Genomic DNA, 21599 nt, shown 5'->3' on the forward strand with positions numbered 1-21599 from the left:
GGGACATCCACCCCTTCCACACGCCCAGACCCAGCTGGTCTCCCCTCTGCTGCACTTTCTAGAGGTGACCCGGCATACGAAGGGCACGGCGACAGGCAAAACACACACAGGACCCAGGGAACGAGCCCAAGGAATCCCACCCTTATTTCCCCTTTGCGAACGGTTTAGAGGCAAACACAAATCGCGCTGCGGGCAATGACCAGGGCCGTCTGGAGAGCGTGACGTTGCTCACCCCACGCTGGATGAAAGCCCATCTACAGAAACACCATGGAGTGAGCAAGCCAAGGACTTGGCCTTCTGGTAACTGCAATTCCCTGGGTTTATCTGGAGGAACTCCATTCTCAGGCCTGCACCTGCCCCAGCGCTAATTCACAGGGCCGTGGGATGGGCGTTCTGGGGAAGAGCATCCCGGAGGACCGGCTCAGTAGCAGGGAGATGGCTTGGATCTGAGAGTAAAAAGCCAGACGGTGGCAGGGGACCCCGAATGCTCTAGTCAGGAACGCGATGAAAGTCAGACGAGGCCTCCCCACATCGTTTTTCTGACTAATTCTGCTCTGCCTTGTCTCACCTAAGCCACTGCCAGCCAAGAGAATCCACAGCATCCAGCAGCACGTATTTTGGTATGAGTTTGTGTGTGTGTGAGCCAACATCAGCCAACCTTTGCTTCCCAACCACCCCTCCTTGACCAGGTAAGGCAGGTGGGCCAGGCTCAAGACCGCCCTGTGGCTCTGGGACAGTCCAAGCTCCAGCCCCAGGCACGTTTGTACAGCTGGCACCACTCAAACCAGGCTCACGATCAGATGTGGGGGATCCCAGATCTGAGCCAAGTAAGCCTACACAGAACTGCAGTACAGCCCTTGGTATCACACACACACAGACGCTGCTGCAGGACAGGCAGGACCCTTTCGAAGCTGCTGGCGGGAATTCCTCCCAGCCCATGTTCGTACCAAGAACTTCTCGTCGCGGGGTTGCTCGTCTGCCAAGCTAAAAGGTGGCGATGGAGGGGCTGGAGGAGGCAAGGCAGAGCTGGGGGCATGGTGTCAGGCACGAAGCAGCTCCACTGAGGCGCTCCGGTGCCTGGGTTTCGTTGATGAGGGATAAGAAGCGTTTTCTCCTTGTGTCGTCTTAAAAATAATAATTGTGCGTTTCCTCGAGTTGAATGTCCCTGCTTTTGCCACTTTACGATTCTTGCGGAACTACTTCCATCAGTTTCTGGCACAGGACTGTCGCGGAGTCTATGGGGAAAAAAGGAAAGTAGAGGTCAGAGACCACAGGCAGGGGCCCAACGCGAATCTTGGTCTCCATTCATGACACCAGGGCCGATCCCACCACTGTGGTGCTGAGCAAGAAAGTCCAAATACAATTTAAGACTTAAAAGCAAATGAGCCACGGGCGACTCTCTACTCATGCCCAGAACTTAAACAAATAACACCGGGAGCGTTGCTCCTCCAGCACGGATGCTGTGCTGCCCCGAGAGAGGCTCCGGTACTTCCTGACACCAGTTTCTGATTGCCCGCTGGTACGGTAAATACGTTTGGATGCCAGAACTGCAAGCAGCCAAAACTGAGTCAGGCACGATAGCAAGAACGGGCTGAGGAAACATGAGCCGATGCTTTTATTTGTGATTTTGAAAGCCTCGGCTGTGTGCACACACAGCTTCTCCAACGGCTCAAGTACCCAGGACAAAACCAGCTCAGGGTACTGAACACAAGGCAGAGTCCACTGCCTTGCACGGAGCAGGTGAAGAGCAAAGGAAGCCTTTCAGATGCAAGTTTGCCCAGGAAAGGTGCTAAACTGAAGTCACTGTCTTTTTCCACTCATTACTTTTGGTAGCCGGTATCCAAACCCATCTGTGCTTTCTACTGCTTGGGTGAGTGGAGATCACAAGGTCGTCTCGCCACGTCACACACGGCCAAACTCAGATCAGCTGGAGGTCAAATTATCTGCTCTACATGAATATACTTGAGTGTTTCAAGTTCCTGTATTTCTAACTGGACATTTGCAGGACTATCATTCTGTGTTCCCAGAATATTTTCTATTCTCCTTACAAGCCTTTGGTGGTTGAAAACAATTAATATGGTAATTTGACGCCCAGGCACTGCAAAAATGGTTTTTTCCAGGAACTGAGCCTAATACACAGAATTAAAAAGTGAGTGTTTGAGAGAGAGAGGAGAGGAAAAAAAATAAAAACAAGTACTGAGCACTGTTGAAAGCCTTTTTCTGCTTCATAAAAAGCATCCAGCTATGGCTGGGCATTTCTGTTTGTCTGCTTTTTAGGTCAGCCTGCTGTATGAGACCTGGGAAGCAGATGGTAGAGTTTAGTTACTTGGACAAAATTGACTTTCTTGATTCAGTTGTTCAGACAGAGGTTACACACGCCAAGCACGGCCTTCCCAGCCCTACAAAACACACCGTGGTGTAGTGTCAGCGGTTGGAAAACCCTCTACAAATACACCTTAGAAAACAAACCTCCTAAGAGAAAACATCCAGGGGCTTTTTCCCTCTCTCTGCTCTGCTGCCACATTTTGATGCCAAGGGGAGCTTTGACTGGGTCAGAACTGTTAGCATGGGCTAAGCGATGGATTGGGACTAATTCCGAATTTTCAGCAGCCAAATTGAGGCCAACTGCGCTAAGACTGTTGTGCTGTTACTCCTTTTCCCTTCCCACGCCACTAGAAAGGGATTCTCTGCTGACAAAAGGCTCGACCCTGCGCCTTTCCAAGAGGCAGTTGAGCAACGTGCTCAACAAATTACGCTCCCCTGTGTAACAACCTCCCGTTCGCCAAGATGAAAAAAACCCAAACATGCTATTTGGCCCAAGCTTTCAAACTACCACCAGTCACGGAGCGTTTTGGGTGCTTAGTAGATCAGGTCATCGTCAGGTTAAAACTTGTTACCGTTAAAAGAGATGATCAGAGCCAAGGCATTGGGAACCTCCACTACACAAAGTGCTACCAGCTGCAGCATGCTCGCTGGGAAGCTATTTTGGAAGCAAAAGGCAAGGCTGCACCCTTGCTCTCTTCACTGATAATACTTACAGATGCCTTGGAGAACCCACTTGGGCTTGTTTTGCCACCAGACCCCGAAGAAGTAAACAGGGATCCCGCTGAAGATGATTGCAAAGCCAATCGCACATTCCTTCGGCGTCATCCAGAAGGAAACAGCAATGAGGAACAAGCAGGCCAGGATGAAGAAGATGGGCAGGCAGACGTTCACCTGAACAAGGACCCAACAAACAGCTTAGAAGTTGCGTCAGGAGACCCTTTCCAGTGAAGTCTATCAAGCTGTGCAGCCTGGGGAGGGAAGGAGTTCGTGCTCCACCACCAAACCCCAGCTTTTAGAAGAAAACAAAGGGAACACCCTGCAAAGAGTTACTTTGGGAAGGCACTGGGAGAGGTCTGGGAGTTTGCTTCTCTCTGGCTGCCCATTTGGCAGCAACCTGAGCGTGCTGGGGGATGAGTGAGAAACATGCCTTTAAGGAAGGCAGACTGGCTTGCGGCTGACATGGTCTTGGCCTCCTCCCAGATGGGACACGGTACTGCCAAGCTGGCCAAGGACAAAGAACAAAGTTCCCATCTCTTCAGGCATGGGTTTGTCTGCTTTATTAAAAAAACCCCAACTATTTCAACCGAATTCCACAACAGTACAAAGTGTTTCACTGAGAGCCACAGCCCATGATTTGTACTGAGGAATATGTTAGTTGCCGAGAGCTTCCCACAGGGCTTCCGCACATCTCTGACACCCAGAGCCTCCTTCGCTCTGATGTCCCCATAGCCACGGCAGCTCTTTGTCCCGTGTTCAGCAGATTTCCATGTGGCAGGGACACACCTGCATTAGCTACAACACATTTCCCCTACACACTTGCAATCCTCTTCCATCCAGGACAAGCAGCCGTACTTGCTGAACCTTCCCTGGTGCTAACGACTCGGGGAGGACCCACCACACAATTAATTACCGCACTGTTCTCACCCTGATGGGCCTTTCCAGCTCTGGCTTCTTGTAACGCAGCCACATCATGCCGATGATGGCCAGAGCGACGCACAGCCAGTTGAAGAAGCTGAAGAAGTTGATCACTGAGAAGATGTTGTTGGAGAAGGCATAGAACAGGGTCATGATGCACTGAATGCAGAAAAAAAAATTAGGAAAGAAAAGAGGCAAACCCATGTACGTTACAACACTAAACATAGGTATTTTAGAAAAACTATCTGCCAGGAAAAGAATCATCTTAAATATGTTTTACTTATTTAAGCTCTTTTCAACTGGTGCCTGGAGGGATTTCAAAACAGAAGTGGAACACGAGGGTATGAGAAGAAGGGTCTGTCCTCTCCTGGAGGTGCAGGCAGGAATGGCTGTGTCTGGACACGGTACCCAAGCAGCCCTCTCAAACCACCCTGACCTGTTTCTCAATACCAGATCATCAGCCCAGACTCAGGGGCTTACCGTAAAGATGAGGGACGGCACGGGAGTGAGAAGCCTGGGGTGAATCATAGACAGGATCGAAGGCAAGTGTCCTTCTCGGGACCCCACGAAGAACAGCCTGAGGTCGGGGAGACAGAGCAATTACCACCTCAGCAACCTTCAGCCCCGGGCTGGGGTTTGTCTTCGGCACAAAACAAGCAGGGACGGCCCAAGCTTGGCCAAGACAGTGCTGAGGCAGCACGACTGAAAAGTCCGGGGCTCCACGTGGGTTTTCCACCTTAGTGGAGCCTTGCCCGACGCCAGCTGTGCCCCTTCTGCCAGGCACTGGTTCAGGACCAGACCCCAGCACGGGGTGTTCTGCACACACACAGTGCAAAGGCTTAGACGGAAGGCTGGAGACGGACAAAGAATGCAAGAAAAGATGTATTTATATCCCCTTTTCCAGAGAGAGCAATTAAAGGATGACCCTGGAGATGTGTGTCAGGACTGGAACCATCTCAAGTCACCGTCCTGCCCTATCCTTTCTCGAGGGATTCTCAGCCCTGAAATTTCTTAAGTTTCTGCTTTTCATTAAAGCGACTTTCTCAATCAACATCACTGAGCCCCAAGCCTGTGTTTGTTTATATCCTAATAACTTCAGTAGGACTTTGCCTGAGGAACAGAAGACTAAGACCACTGAAAAGCTTTCCTTTAAACTGGATATGGTTTTGAAGTCTTACTTCTTTTATTTTGAATTTTTTTTGCATTCCCCACATGGCCCTCAGACCCTCTAGGCTTTGTGTCTACCCAAAGCCACTCTTTGGAGCCCAACTCCAAAGGAAGAGGCATCAAGCAGGAGTTGTAAACAAAACCCACAGAACTGAGCAAGAAACCTACCGGGAAGAAGTGAAGAGAGATCCATTAACGGATCCAAAGCACGATAAGCCGACGAAGACGGGTATGATCCAGGACATGACGCCAAGGTGGTAGTTCCCAAAATCCTAAATGGAGGGGGCGACAAGATAGACATTTCACACCCAGAATGACCAAAAGAACTCAGAGCTGCCTACAAAGACTTAACATTTTTAGAAATCTGAACAAATGGCACAGCTTAGTGCTGAAGCTATTACTGAGTTTTCCACACTGCCATTTGCTGAAGAAGCACGTTGTGCAACTGCAAAAAAAAAAAAATCCAGCAGCAAGCCCTTCCTTCAAAGTTGGGACACAGCGTTTATCAGAACAGCCATCCAAAAGTTCCAAGACCAAATGGAAACCGTGAGGAAGTTCGGACACACGGTTATTGCCAGTTGCTGAGTAAGTACCTGGGACGCAGCCCTGCAGAAATGCAGCAACCTGGAGCTGGGGCTTGATATGACAAACTGACCCTGCGCCGCCTCGGTGAGGTTTTATGCCCATGCTATTACACTGATTTCCAGACTTGCAAAAGCACACAACTGGAGCAATGTGACACAGGGTGGAGCGGGGGCTTGGTACTAACCCAAAGGATGTAGCACCGTCACCTGAATGAGCCAGACCAACTTATCCTGGGAGATTGCCCCCGAAGCACTGAACAATCCTGGTCACGCTCACTTTGTAAGGTCATACCACACTGCTCAATTCTGAGGCAATCAGGATTTCTGACCACAATGGTATTTTAATTCATAGAAGTATTATTCTTCTCTCTTACTTAAAACAAGGAAGATACAGAGAGAGAACAATCAGTATTGACTGACTGACCTTTTCCCATAAATATCATGCTCTGGTAACTGATGAGAAGTCATGAGGCCAGCAGCAACCTTGCATATTTACAAATTAAGAGCAGCCCTAACCAATAGCCCACCCTGACTATTATCTGTGATTAATCCCACTTAGTATCACGCTCTTCTTCCCTGCTCCCGTCACAGTTGCTCTTCATCTCCTGTCAAACATCAGCTTTTTTTTTTGTAAGCGCCCTTATCAGCCCAGAATAAACTAGGAGACGGACGCAGAGATTTAAAGTGTGATTTAACCAGCCCTAGAAAACAGGTGCGTGTCTGATGTGACTCATGTGTCTTACCACAGCCACGGCTTCGGACGTCAGCATCTGCTCTGTCGACAGGGTCGTGAAGTAAGCCAAGTTTGTCAGCACATAAACCAAAGTGACTACAGGTAGAGAGATGATGATAGCCAGAGGCAGGTTTCTAGGAAGAAAATACAAATTGTAATGGAGCGCTGCAGTTCAGAGCAGGGAGCTGCCCGTGCCAACTCATGCTGCAGCCCTCCTGCGCTCACTCAATGTTGGTTTGAGCAAATCTGCTCCTCTTTGGCTCTTCGGCACATCCAGTTTCCCTGCCATGAGCTCTTCCCCTAAGAGTGGAGAAGATGCCCGCAGGGGAACAGCCTGGAGGCTGGCGGGTGTAGAGCGCAGGATTACAGCAGAAGGGACTTCTTGCACAGAGATGCTGGCTGTCTGGGCAAGCAGTAATCCAAGATCACTGCAAAGGCAATTAATTAAAAACTCCCCCCGCCCCCAAGTCTTTTGCTAGCCAGTGGCATTAACACATATATTCTCTTCTGGACAAAGGAGAAACATTTGTGCTGGTGGGTTTCTTGCAGGAGATGGAAAGGTGAGAGCTTTACAAGCAGTTTTAAAGCTCTCTTTCAGCTGGCTGGACTGACAAAGCTCAAAGAAAATGAGTTCAGACACAGTCTGAGCGGGTCTGTAAAGACGAGGCTGTGTTGGTACAAATTTGCCTTTCCAAAGAGTCTAACTTCATTTGTGAACAGAAACTGAAAAAGGAAACCCTGCTTGATGCCACGTATAATTGGTCTAGCGGAGCTCAAAGCCACAGGAGGAGAGAGTCAAATACCATGACTGCATTCAGAAGACACGAAAATAATTGCAAGCTGCAAACCCCTTTTTTATAACTGTGTTTGTCAAGGAAAGGGCGTATCAAATCTTATGCTTCCCAGCAGGCACTAAGCACTGCCAGGGTCAGCCAGGAAAGGGGTTCTTGCACAAGAGACCCTGAAGCTCGTATCAAAACCGTCTCACAGGCACCTTCCCTATGAGCAAAAATGATTTATCAGTGATGTCTTGCTTTGGTGTGTCCCATCCTCATCTCACCAGGTCCCCTGCCTGACCCTGGAAGGGCATAAGCAGCGCAGAAAGCGGCTGTTGCTCAACAGCACAGGAAGAGCACATGACACATACACAAACAACTCTTGTGAAAGTTTATACCAGGCAGTAATAAAGCCCTGAGTCCTTCTTCCTCACCTAGAACTCAAAGAGGTGCCAGGCCAAGGAAGCAGAGCTTTCCAACAGCACTGATAATGTTAGGAGTACAGGAAAGCAGTGTAACCAACAGCCCTGCTCATCCAGGGATCGTTATTCCCCTTCCCCTATTCCAGGGAGGAACAATGACACTAATCTATCTCAGTTTTTGTTTTCTCTGGAAAAGACCTTGACTCCTGGGCTGATTAGCAAGCCCTGTTACACACATGGGGAAAGGGCTTCCCAAGAACAACAGGTTTTCTTCCTGGGGAAGTCATCAAAGGACATACACCTACCTGTAGGGATTTATCATCTCTTCTGTAACAAAATTCAAGTAATTCCTGTAATTTAAAAAGAACAGTGGTTAATTCTGCTTAGTCCATGGAATAAATGAAACTGTTCACATCCGCAAGGGAATTCCAGGAGGAAAATTAAGGAAACTCACGATGCGTGGTCCAAGACCTACAGCACAAAACCTGCATAGCGCAAGCCCTGGATGGTGCTGGTGGATCTAGCACACCATGCTGCCAGATTGCTTGCAAGAGGAGAGGCGATTGCAAGTCAGAGCTGGGCCACCCCTCCAGGTGACAATGATGGCTGCGACAGCCTGTTTTCACAGCAAGTTGAGCAGGCTCCTTGGGCTTGCAAGTGCTCAAAGGCACTGATAAACAAGTCCTCCAGGAGCTTCAGTTGGGTGGTCAAAATAACCTGCTGGCATGTGGCACTCTTCTGCCAGCCAAACCCACCCTGCTGCTTTCTCTTAACACATCCAGGAGCTGCACCAAGCATCATGGTGCATCATCACCCATCATCTGCTGCTGCTTCTGAATCCCACCATCGCCTCCACTTCCTTGTGCTTCTGGCTGGAAACAAGGTGTGAAGTATGACTGTTAACGCTACTAAGCAAACTCAAAGCATCTGCTTCATTGCCCAGGCTACAAGAAAGTCCTGGACCACAAACGCAATCTGGAAACAAAAACGCATAGATTACAGCATTTAGCATTGAAAACAAAAAAGATAAAGAGGGCTGCATCTTACCATCCTCCGTAGGCAAAGAGGCCACTGTACAAAGCCAGCACGATGTTCCCCACGTCTACTTTTGTGCCTTCGAAGGAGTGCTCAGGAGTCAGGTTTGACACATCACCTGCGGAGAACAAAACCAAGACAGGATCGATGCAGATGGGCTGTGAACTCCAAGAGCCTCTGGGTGCGTCAAAACAGAGAGACCTGGAGGCAAAAAGCTGCTCCTGGGCTACTTCATGATCATGCCGATACACTTATGCTAGAGAGTATGTGCACATATTTCTATTGGGCCGATTCTGACAGTCTTAAAGTGAGTAATTCCTCAGGAGCAACACACCAAACAATTAGCCCCAATTATATTTGTCTCAGGAAAATGGTCATTACTAGGCGCTCAGACTTTCTCACGCTGCAACGTGCTGTCACCGAGGTAATCTCCCAGATATCGCCCTACGAAGAAAACGTTCTGGGGACCTTCCTGCTGGAAGATGCTATGCAAAGAGATATTGTCACATTGTCCTCTCAACTGACAGCTGCATTCATTCGATAAAACCCCAGGATTTCCTCCACTTCCACTGGCCACCCAGTAAAGCAGAAACCCAGGATTTCCTCTAGTCCCATCAGCCACCTGACAAAGCAGAGGGCTACGACAATCCCTTTGATTGTGGGAAGTCAGGTTCTTTAGGGCTTGAACATCAGAAGTTAGCTTCTTTAGGGCTTGAATATCAAAAGTTCCTGTTATGTACCTGCTTTTGAAATAGAAAGCCATAAATAGATGACTTGATTGTACCTTGGGTAAGAACGCTCCTGGAACAGCCAAGCGTTTATTTATTTTGCTTTAAAACACTCTGCAGTTGTTTTGTTCCCCATCTTTTGATGTGGAGCCTGGGTGCGGGGCTGGGATGGCGAAACCACGCTCCCCTCCCCAGACCCAATGCTCCCCAGGGTGAGGACGGAAGCGGGAGCGAGGCAGGATTCGGCCGGGCACGTTTGCATCCAAGGAGCCCTGTCGAAGCCCATGTGATTCCTCTTAGGGCATAGATCTTGATTAATCGCCCGAGCAACTGCATCACATGGCAGTCAGCAGGGCTTGGAGCTTAACCCTGCTCCTCTTAGCACGAGGTACCCATCTGGAGAAAGGAGCAGGATGAGGCATGTTTCCCCTGGATGGTCTCTCTTCCCACCTCGTGCTGGCAACTCTCGCTCCCCTAAGCCACCAAAAGCCACTTCTGCAGAGGCCGAGTAACAAATACACACGCACAGATCTTTTAATTCCTTGCACTCATCTTTCTCACAGTGGGAAAGGGACTCGTCCCAACAGCATTATTGCTCTCTCTGGCGCATCTTCCTTTCGCAGGACTTTGCCAGGGACTGCTCCAAATCCATGCCAGTGCCATGAAGCTGCCCTGCGCACATGGAGGAGCCAAATCCTGTCTTTCACCCTCCCTACCTGACCCTCCCTGCTATATCCCCACCTTTTCCATCCTGAACATTGCTTCCCTTCACCTCCTTTGTCTCTCCCACTCTGCTGTGCCCTAACCAGGGCCAAAAGATGTTCCCTAACACCGCATCCAAAATGCTCTTGGTTCAGAAGACTACCCAGAAAACCAGCTGCCCTCTGCTCAGTTGCTATCCCATCTGCAAGGGGATGAGCTGCAAAAGAGCCAGGAGCACAGGAGCAGCAGCACATGCACTGAACAATGACGTCTGGGAAACACCAGTTTTTCAAGGCTCTGCTCGTCCAAATCCACTGGTGTTGCCTCGTCCCTCTCTCTCAGTAGCTCCTTGCACTAGGAAGGTCTCTTGTGAACCTACCTTGAGATGTACTCGTTGTATTTAATGCCCCTTCAGCCAGTGACTATCCTCAGCAAAAGGCTGAGGTTAGAAGATGTACATCAGAGTGGAACAGGAAAGCCAGGAAATTCAAAGAGACTGACTAAATGCTGCAAATTTAACCTTAATTCATGGTTTATATGTTCAGTCATATAATCTTAATTTAGCATCAATGCCCGGGCTTGGCTGTGAATAAAAAGGCTGAGCAGGAGGTGGGTGTGTGCATGGTATCACATTCTGCTGGATCCCTTGGGCTCAGCTTTCCCGAGTTTATTTTCTGCCTCTCCTGGATAAGTACCAGTCTAGTTCTTTCCAGCTCTATTGTTATGGGAATAAAATACACTTGCAGTTAACAGTGGCTGTAATTAGCTGCTGGAACAGCACACGGATGGACTAGGAGAGCAGGAGAGCTCTTCAAGCATTTCAAACACCGCTCGGGATGTCTCTTCCCAGAGGTCTGTGCCTGCTCTGCCAGTAGCCCAGCTCTCACCTGAGGGATCACCATCACACCATAAGGATGCTCTGGTCTGGGAGCAGCCAGGGCACAAGCAGCATCAAGCTGCGGGCTCACATCTTCATTTCTTGTCCACATCTGGACACCAGCTTCCACTGAGAGCCTCTGTGTTTGTCATTGCAAGAAGCTCTCAGGCCAAACATTCCTTTTTCCAAGCACTGTGTGCCCTCCCCAAACCTCACACAGAAACTGTGTGCTGGTGAGGAAGGGCTGGGCTGCTGCCCTCACCCAGCCGGCTCAGAGGGGAGGAGAGCATTGGTGGCCCCCAGTTTGAAACCACATGCCTGCATTCAGGATGCGCCACCCACTTGGGAACCGCATCTTCGGCCTCTGAATCACGCCCAAGCCTAACTCGGTGCCTCGCTGGGCTGTACAGAGGAGGGGAGCAAAGAAATTAAAACAAAGCCTGGCATTTCACCACTCTGTGGGTGGGCAGCCAACGCAGGGATGGATGGGTGGGACATAACTAAATACTCACACACCTCTTCCCCGCACCCGCTGCGGCACGCACCTACCCCAGCTCTTTGAAGCACTGAAATGCAGCTGCCGGCAAAGGAGTGGCAAGTCAGTGGGGAGGCAGCCAGGAGAGGAGACTAGGAAGGAAGAGGCTTTTTGCTCCTCCTCAACACTCGAGGAGCTGACACCTCGCTGCCCTCTCCAAAAATTTCCACCGAGTTGCTAAACTTCCCACCTCTATGCTTGCATGGTAAAATGGGCTAACAACATGTCACAACACTATTAAAAGAAAAAGAGGATCCGAGATCTAGCTCGTCCTGCTCCAAGGGGACAAGTTCACATTCTCACGTGTCCCCATGATGCTCTTTTGCCACAACTTTTGCTTCTTTATCGCTTCCTGGTTGCTAGAGAAGAGCCTGGGCTCCTTAATAAACACACTCCAAAGATCACATCTCAGCAGAGCAGCTGTCCTCTCCCACTGTCACCACAAAGCTCTGTCCCACCCTGCCAGCCAGTGGACCACCAGAGAGATAATCATTTGTGCCCACCAATTACCGACATAATTGGCACCACATTATGCATCTCGGGGCAAAAAAGCCAAGCTCCAGCAGCGATGCCAAAAAGGTATCCCAGATATAGTTGATGGGCTCGAACTGTGTCCATGTGGCCCTGATCTCTGTAGCAGCACCAGGCACAATCAGACAGAGGTTCAAGTACTCATCAGAGAGAACCCTGGAGAAGGAATTCGTCAAAGATGCCTCCTCCAGTGCAGATCACCCAGAGGCCCACTGGAGGTGGAGAAAGCATCCAGCGAGCATCACATGTTCCCCCTGTTCTTACACTTACCCACTGATGCTATTGCCCCCAGCTGGAGACTGGGGATACTGGGTAGATGGTTCAGCATCATCAGTGTTATCTCCTTCCTCTAATACGAACGCTCATGAGGACCTGCTGGTCAAAACGGAGTTATGATCCTTGGCTCCAGACACTCTGCGTCGTTCAACCCTGAACGTGCAGTTTGAGCCTCCAGACTTTAAAGACTTGAATTGCAGATTTTGGATCGAATCAGAAGGTACAAATCCATGAGTGAGGCTGCCAAGCATGGCCTCGCCTGCTCCCAGAGAGCGAAGAGGTCTGTAAGGGAGAGCACCTCGTGCTCTGCCCACCCTCCTGGCTCCCCCGTCCTCCCCAGCCCGGGCAGCCGCTCTCTAGGCAATGCCCTGCCCATGCCCGGCACCCCAGTGATCTGAAACCTGGTTTGAACTGGCTGTTCAGCTGCACTCTGCTCTACAATTAACCAAATTAAGGTAACAAGCTCTGACATAAACCCCATTTGCTGATCTTGCCAGCTGCCAAGACTCTGGTAATTGTGCCGGCAAGCGATGGGTCACCCGGGGCCTTTCTGCGGGAGGGACCTATTTCAGGTCTGCGTGCTGCATGTTCAGACCCTTTCTTTGAAAAAGTTCATTTGCTCCCCAGTCGTGTCCATTCCGGTTTTAACAGCACAGCAATCTTCTCTCGCAGTAAGCATTTAATGGTAATTAAATATTTTTAACTTGCCTAAACAGCGAGGAGAGGGAACACAGCCATCTAGAGAGCTCAGCGAGAGAAGGGGGGGCCCTTCGTGATTCTCGCTCGAGAAGGAAACTGAGACAGGGAGAAGTGTGTTGTATATAAGAAAATCCCCAGAGGAGAAGATCCACTCAGCTGTTGAGCCATTTTCTGAGAAAAGCAGCAAGAGTTCAATTGATGGAGCCAGAAAAACAAGACAACAAGAAACACGCAGGGGCCAGGGTTAGGCAAGCAGCTCGTGGCTCCCCGGGAAACACACGCTCGGTAGCCACGTAACCTCTTTGCTCCTCTCTGATTGCTGCCACTCTGCAGGCAGCTTCGCATTAAGCAGATTTGAAGAGCAGCTATTAAACTTGGGTCTGGTAACAGATGAGTTATGGGTCCGAAAGACACCACCGGAACCTTGGAAGAGCAGCGAGGGCATCCAAGGAGCTCCTGGGTTACGTCCCGGTTCTCATCGCTGGCTGTGGACAGGCTATGACACTTCCCCTTGTTCCAACTACTTCATTCTGTTTTCTGGAAAAGTTCCTCTCCTCCCAGTGCTGGGAAGCTCTCTCAATCCTGTTTATGATGAGCTATTATTTCTCCTGCTGGGTGAAGCCAAAGGTCTGGGCTCCTGGGTTCACTTCACCCCACACACTGCTCAAGCTCCATGGCTCCTCCTTTTGCCAGGGCCCACCAGGACACTACTCGGGCCAGATAATGTTCTGTCGCCCTTCCCACCTCCTCCCCATCCCGCTGACATCACCAAAAAAACTTTTACCTGCCTCTTGAGCAAACACCTCCCAATTCTCACCACCTCTGTGCCTGCTAGCATAACACTTGCCGACAAGAAGTAAAGAAACAGCCCCAGAAGCGGAGGCATGAGCCCTGGAGAGGTGCGTGGCACCCAAAATGCTGTGCCTCCTCTGGGAGCCAGAAAACACTGAGGCACCGCAGAGCCCCAGGATGGAGAGGGTCCCTTCAACCCTCAGCACAGCATGGAAAGGTGTTTCCTAAACGCTCCCTTGTTTGTCCCCATCTGGGCAGGGTAGCAGCAAGGCACGAACCTTCAACAAAACCTCCCAGTGGGTTTCCAGCCACCTCCGTAAGCTTATTTTCCCTTTTTGTACCTGCACAACAGGTTCAATCCACATTCATAAAAGCTCGTGATCGAGAACAACAAACAAGAACGAGCCAACCTGACAAGGCTCTGGAGGGACCAACCAGAGCCAACCTCCCTGATGTGCAGGAGAGCCAAGAACGTTTAGGGAGGGCACAACTCTAGCACCACAGACAAAGCCAGTTACTTCATCCCAGCAGTTGAAGGCTGTGAGAAAGGATCAGTAAAAAAAAAAGCAAGCAAAAGCACATGTATACACACACACACACACACACACACACACAGAGCTGTTGACTGTGTTGATGCACCTTAGGCATGAACAACCACTTCTGCTGCACCCAAAGACTTCAGAGAGAGGAGATCCAGACAGAGATGCAAAGAAGCAAATGCCAAAGTATTAGCTGCTCTCTAGTTAAGTGTGTCTGCATTGCTGGGATGGCTACACTTGGAAAAATGAGAAGCCAACAGAGGTTCTTGTGTCAGCTGCCTTAAACCCCCTCAGCCCACAGCAGGGTTCCCCGTGGCAAGTCTGAGATGCTGCTCCTCAGCGCAACACACCTACCTTGCTCCAGGTAAGCAGGTGGCAGTTCATTTGGGATACCGCAGAGGAGCAACGTGCTACACTCTGCAACTCCTTGGATAAAGCAGCTTCTCAGGTGCCAAGGCACATTTCCATGCTGAAGAGTTAAAGCAGCTATAAGCCTCTGTATGTGAAGTTAAACAAATAACAGTTCACATCGTCCTTAAAGGCCATTAAAGCACCTATAAGCCTCCGTATGTGAAGTTAAATAACAGTTCACATCGTCCTTAAAGGCCAAGCTTCCAGCGTGTGCATACAGAGCAACTCCAGCGCGTAAGCACAGGTCGCTGACCAGCTGCTTCTGTATTTTGGGTTGGTTTTTTTGCTATTGCTGTTATTAAATGCATTTTATTTATTTTGGACAGGCAACTCGGCATGTGTAAAAATGGAAAAGCCCCAGCAAGATGAACTCTGTCCTTGAATCTACAATTGCCAGAAGTATTCCGGGCAGAGAGGGCAAGAAAAAAATTGTCTGAGCAGAAACGAACCGCTGCTCACTCCGAACCAGAGCAGGCAAGCTGCGCAGCAGGCTAACCTGCCATGCCCACCTCGCCTCAGCATTTACATCCACCTTTGGCTGGAAAAGAAATAAAGATTAGAGTGAGAGGCCCATAAAACATAATTGTGTTGTATCAACCCTCCAGCGTAAAGACACCTGATTAATCTCCAACATGTAGTTGATGTGATTTAGAGGTGCAGGATGCTGGCAGCTTTCCCAGCTTCCTCGTTTGTGCTCTCCTTCAGCCCAGCTTTCCACTCCCCATGTGCTCTGTGAACAAGAGGGTGAGTAAGGGAAGCATAATACCTTTCCTTCAAAGCTTACCGCTGGAAAATCATGCTATAGTGTCACTTCTGAATGCCAGCGTAACAAGAAGCAGCACGGGCAGCTGCAGGGCACGCTTTTCTTGCAGTCTTTTCTGCACAAGCCTCAGCCCCAACTTGCAGAGATGCACTCAGAGCTTGAGGGACGTTTACCATCCATAGGCTTGGCCTCTTCTCTGCCAAAGAGGATCTACAACGCGAGTTAGTCATGGGCTGGCTGGGTGAACACCCATCTGGTTTGGGCTCCAAACTCCTCTCAGATAATTGCAATCACCGTCAGTTGATTCTCATGTCCCCAGTTCTGTCCTAGAGCTCATCCACTCTGCCCCCCAGTCTCACTGCTGATCTGGCTCAATGGGGTTTTTTTGCGACATTCCACTGGCATTGCTACTGACAGCAGAGAAGAAAATCCGGGAGGAAAGGAAGAGCCATTAAACCTTCCCTCCCTTGGGTCTTAATCACAGGATTTGTTTTTCAGAGAGAAAACGGCAAGGAAAAAAGTTTGGATGGGAAACTACCAAAATAACCCTTACAGAGAGAGGGAGAGACCAAATGGGCCTTTTCTAGCAAAAAGCAAAGTGAGTTGATAAATAAAAGCAGAACCCAGATGTGCACGTACGCTCCCAGCACTAAGATGTTGCCTCGCACCCGGAGTACTTGGACAATATTTTTAGGAGGTTTAACAGGCACATTAATGACTGAACATTTTGATCTTCATTTTGGTACTTTCAGAAACCCACCCATGACGAGTTCAGAACTTGCCAGTCACAACCACATCTCTACACACTTTTTTTTACAAAGACCAAATGATACCGGGGCAGGGAGGATGCCAGCGCTGGCTGATACTGCACACATCTATTTAAAGAAAAAAACAAGATTAAACCCCCAAACTCTCTGCCTAGTCTAATCTCTCCATGGCAAATGTCTGGAGTTAAACCTGCCTACTTTGCCCTTAAGTCACCCTGTGCTTGCTCAGCAGACGCTTCTCTGCTGGTCTCTGACAAGCCCACTGAAGGGAGGTAGAATAAATAATGCTGCTGCCATCAAACAGGCACTCAAGGCACCGCAGATGAGAAATTTAAGATCAGAAATCAGGAATTAAAAGGGAAAATAGACAGCTAGTTTAATGAAAATAATTCAATCTATTTCCCTGAGTCCCAAATGCACCATCTTTTCTTTCTTTCTTTTTTTTTCTCTAAGCAGAATTGCTGGTGAGGAATTGCAGCGAGGGCTGGAGCCCAGCACTGCAGCACTCCCTGAACACACAGCAGCCAGGAACGGCATCTCGCTGCTCAAGCTGCCCAAGGGCAGATAAACGTTTAAGAAACCCTTTGACATCAACAACAGGAAAGAATCTATCTCAAATATATCTGCGATATGGGTTTTTTTTAGAATTTTTTGACATCAAAACCTTTCCTCAATTTCCTCGCACGTGAAAAGCATGAGTGTGCCCTTGAAGATCAGCACTTGTATTTTTTACCATTTCGTGCCTAGGTTAGTTTTTAAGGCTCTGTGAGGTGCAAGGTGAAAAAAACCTCCTGATTGCGTTTATGCTGTTAAGTTATTCGTACTATTTAAGTCCTAAAACCTGCTGGGTTGTACAGTTGTGGGTCCCTATATAAGGCTTTACACACTAATATATCAAGTCCACGACATCAAACTTTTAAAGCAACACGACTCTAGCCCCACAAAGGCTTTTAAAAGGGTAACTTTTGTATTAGTAAAATAACTGTATCCCAAGCAGGCCAGCTATACCGACTCCAACTTTCAAGTAGCTGAAAGGCTGTCTAAGTAGGAAACCGACTTCTACCCTCCTTTTGAAGTTGCATGAAAGAAGTGATGGAAAACAGCTGGCCACAGAAAGATCACACGGACACGCTCTTTTCTATGTGGTAATATTGCCACATAGTTCTTTGTCCTGAGATGTTACTGCTTTTCTGAAAATAATGAAAATATCCAATGAAAGGATAAAAAGGAAAGAAGCCAAAAGCCGAAGGCGGGAGGTCGATATGGAAGAAGACATGCTCCTGTGAAGTCTCAGAAGTTTCCACACTTGAGCAAGAAACTGTGGTATTGCTCCTCTCCTCTGTTTATGGATATTGTAAACATAAATCAGCAATGGGGCAGGAACCACTAAAGCAAGTCAATCAGCGCTGCTCAAGCATTGTCAAGGGAACACACAACCCCACCACTGCTAAAACTGCAGCCCCAGACAAATCAACTTGGGGTGTCTTTCATCCCAATAAGAGCTGCTGGCTTGGGACTGAATTTACTGAGCTGGTAGTGGTAAGAGGCTTCTTTATCCAAAGGGTGCTGGAACGGGTATAAAAGAAAAGCAGGGCAGGCAGAGGAGCAGAAAGGCATGGCACTGTGGGACCCGGGATCACCCACCAGCTCAGAGGTTAAACACGCTTTTAGAAAAAGCGACAGCCTCCCTGGACAATCTACCTGAGCTGTGCGTTACAGTTCGAAGTGGTTTTCTAATGGCTGATTTAAACTCCCCTTGCCTCACAGCTTGCACCCATCATTTCTCGTTCCAACGAAGACGAGGAACAGTGCAGCACTTTTTCATTTTCAGCGTGCTTTAAATGATGCTAATATGCTTCTCTGGGAAGAAAAAAGAAGGGAAAAAAAAAAAAGACAGCTTCTGGACGTGTCCCTGCTACCTAAAAGCATCAAGTTACCTGGCAGGATTTAAACAAAAGTTGACCAAGTTGCAGAATGTCTGTGGAAGCTAAGGAAGGGCATATGAAAGGAGCTTGCACATTCTTAAGGACTTACCAGAGAGCTTGCAACTTCCATAAGGAGATTAAGAAAATCCACATCAGACCACAGGCAGAATCCCAGGCAGTATGTGGTGAAACAGGAACTCAGACAAGCAGCCGTGTGCCACTTAGGCTTAGGTGTAAATGCAGATTTTGTGAGGAGCATCCTCTGTAGATCCTAAGGTTCCCAATTTGATCCAGCTTGCTTCAGGTTGAGCATTGCATGCACAGACAGGAAAAAAAGGTCCTCTCTTTCAGATGTTATCTAACTATTGCTTTTGATCTTGTAACCTTTCACTGTCTGAAAGGGCCAAGAAAAAACTAAATGTCACGTGAAAGGAGCTGTACTGTAAGATACACACAAGTCACAGCTGCACCTCTCCAGACTTCCAAAAACTTGAAGTTGTAATAGGCTTACTAGGAGGTTAAAAGCTTCCAGGTATAGGCTGTGGGGGGTTTTTTTGTACACCAGACTGAAATCTCCTACTGGTTATGGATAGAAGTTAACAGAAGTATCAGGGAACTTCCTCAACAAAAGGACAAAAGTATAGTACAGAGGGAAGGAAGGTGATTCTGAAGAAGTACATTAAGATTATTACCTTCAAGCAAAAAACAATTGTAAAGACATTTTAGTAGTAAAATGTTAAAGAACTAACAGATTTATATTGACTTATCCTTTTCCTACTGAGAGAAAAAAAAAATCAGCAAAGCAGACTGGGGGAGTTATGAAGAGGAAGGAGGTATATTTTGTGATAAGCCTCAAACAATGTTGCTGTTGAGTGTAGGCACTGAGCTGGAAGAAAATAAAACCTCTGATAAAGCAAGAAATTCTGCAAAGACAGCACTAGCTCCCATAGCTGAGACACAAATTAAAAAGACCCACATGCACACACAAACACACACACAGTTGCCAGTACAGAGACAGGCAGGATTATCTACAGACTTGTAGCCATGTTTAACAAACAGGGCCGTGCTGTTCCCCAAGAAAAGTTTCTTTTCACAAAACTTGCACACACAAAAATGCACACAGTAAAGTTTATCTGTGCGGATTAGTTCATCAGATGAGCTGGGGACATCTATCTCCCTAGGTTTGAGAGGATTTTAAGTTTGCACGAAGAAAACAAGGAAAACCACCAGGAAATTTGCTTTGTCTTCCCATTTTTATCATCTTTTTCAGATGTCAGTTGACAGACAAGTGTGCTAGTGTCAGCTGAGAGCCCATCATGTGGTTTTGGCAGCCTTGCTGACCCAAGCTTCCCTACGTGACCCTACGGACTCGACCAAGCTCTTCCATGCCTGAAGCAGGAAGAAGGCAAATACATCGGGGCAGTTTGTGAAGGACTAGAAATTACTGGGGTCTGGTTTTCACGTGCAGATACTTCTCTACTAACAAGCGGCTGTGGCCAGCCACCAGTTACAAACCCCCTCTCCAAACTTCCAAGAGCCACAGTAACCGAATTTGCACTCCCAGTAGACTTGGCAGCTCTACAGTCTCAAAGGGAGAGGCCTCCCAGTGATTGAGTTAAATGGAAAAGACCTTGGGTGGTATATGCTGGGTTCCAGCAGCACAAAATCAAGCAGAACTTCAACAAGGTAAATACAAAACCTCACAAATAAAACGCACAAAAGCACTCAGCCCTTTACAAAGTATGAGCTGGAAATATATGACCCAAGTCTGCAAGAGAACAAAAGATGTTTGTAAAGCATTTCTGCCAGCTCTGAAAGGCCTGGGTTAGGACTCTGGGGTTTTATCCCTAATTCCTAGATTCTGCTTTAACGCCACCTTCAAAAGAAAAAGGAGCCATACTTACCCTTCGCAAGCTGCACGAAGCCAAGAATGATGATCAGAGCCAGCGCCAGCAGTTTTGCCGCAGCAAAGGCATCCTGAACACGAGTAGCAGCTTTCACACTGTAACAGTTCACTGCTGTGAGGAGCACTAGGGGAAACAGACAAAAAGAGGCGCATGAGTTTCCAGCAAAAACACTTAAAACGCAAACCAAACCACGGCAAATTGTCCTTGTTTTTTTTTGATAAAACTTAGGCAAGCGCAGGGAGCCTCCTCCCAAAAGGGAATCTTCCCAAAAGCCACTGCACTTCTCTATTCCGCCTTTCGTTTTGGTAACAGGTGGTTTGAACAGTGCAAACACTTCTTGGGACAAGGAACTGCCCCGCTGCACCGGGGAGCGCGCTTCTGAGGGCATATGAATACATGAGGTTACTGCAACCATTAGCATCAAAGTGCTTGGCTGCAATCCCCGCCGAGTCGATTCAATTTAATGCTGCCGTTGTGTGAAAACACCACAGAAATGTCAGGACAAACTTTCAGCGCTGATATAAAGTTATTTATCTAACAACGGCACCTTAAAGGTTATGGAGGCCACACTGTGCTGCATAAAAATAAAGGAAGAGACGTCCCTGGCCTGACCTGGCAAGCGGCGGGACAAAACACCACCACAAGTCAGCAGCACAGACAGGAAAAGACGCTGGATCTAAGGAAAGCCTCGTCCTCGGCTCGACCCGCTCGGCCGGTGGTGTGGGCTTGCAGAGATGCTCACCAGGGCTGCACGCCACAGCGAAGGAAGAGAGGGCTGCACATACTTGCTGTCTTGTACTTGCTGCCTCCCCACGCAACGTTTCGCTTGCAAGAAGCTCCTGCTACCTACAAGTTGCTTGGTGGTTAATGCAACTAATGAAGTCTAATTTCTGACCTTTTTTTTTTTTCCCCCCCCTCTTTCCCCATTACCTTCCTCCGTATGGCTCCTGCCACTATTCAGCATGGCACTCCTACCAGGGAAGGGGCACGAACTAGGGGGCTTCTGTAAAGCCCTGAAGCTGCTGACTGGCCATGCTTCACCTGCTTCAGAGAAAATAACGGCTAAAACCTTTACTGCTCTTCCAAATCATTTGCTATTTTTGTGTCCTGCTCCCCAGAGCCCAATGCTTGTTACAGAGACGGACAAATGTCATGCAGAGAATGACAGTGCCTCACGTGCTGGATGCCCTCCCTTCCTCCTCCTCACCTCCCTTCCGCTGAGCCACCCCTCGCTGCCCCCATGCCAGCTTGTCACCCGCACCTGGAGCCAACAGGTCACTGAGCAGCTCAGGGAGGAACAGATCTCAACTTTTCTTTCTGACCTGGAGGCTTTTCCCTGCAGGATCCTTTCCAGGCTGGCAAAGGCTCTTTGCTGTCTCCTGCAGCTTGTTTTCACAGGACCCCACTGGCTCCAAGCTGCTCCCCAGAATATTCAGCTCAGACGCAAATCACCTTCTCCTGAGGTTACAG

The 21599-nt window shown here is 48.6% G+C and overlaps 1 protein-coding gene across 1 annotated transcript; it reads right to left on the reverse strand.

Moving 5' to 3' along the window:
* Positions 1-1075: 1075 nt before the first annotated feature.
* SLC7A5 (solute carrier family 7 (amino acid transporter light chain, L system), member 5) lies at positions 1076-20252 on the reverse strand (the record flags this gene model as incomplete). The annotated part of the gene is made up of 9 exons (XM_009878012.1): positions 1076-1235; positions 3039-3216; positions 3970-4119; positions 4441-4537; positions 5296-5399; positions 6455-6578; positions 7948-7992; positions 8690-8795; positions 20127-20252. Coding segments are annotated over 9 exons (986 nt in total), but the record flags the coding sequence as incomplete, so codon positions are not given.
* Between the last annotated feature and the right edge of the window lie 1347 nt (positions 20253-21599).

Source organism: Apaloderma vittatum, unplaced genomic scaffold (assembly GCF_000703405.1).
Source record: "Apaloderma vittatum isolate BGI_N311 unplaced genomic scaffold, ASM70340v1 scaffold8601, whole genome shotgun sequence".
Lineage (NCBI taxonomy): Eukaryota > Metazoa > Chordata > Aves > Trogoniformes > Trogonidae > Apaloderma > Apaloderma vittatum.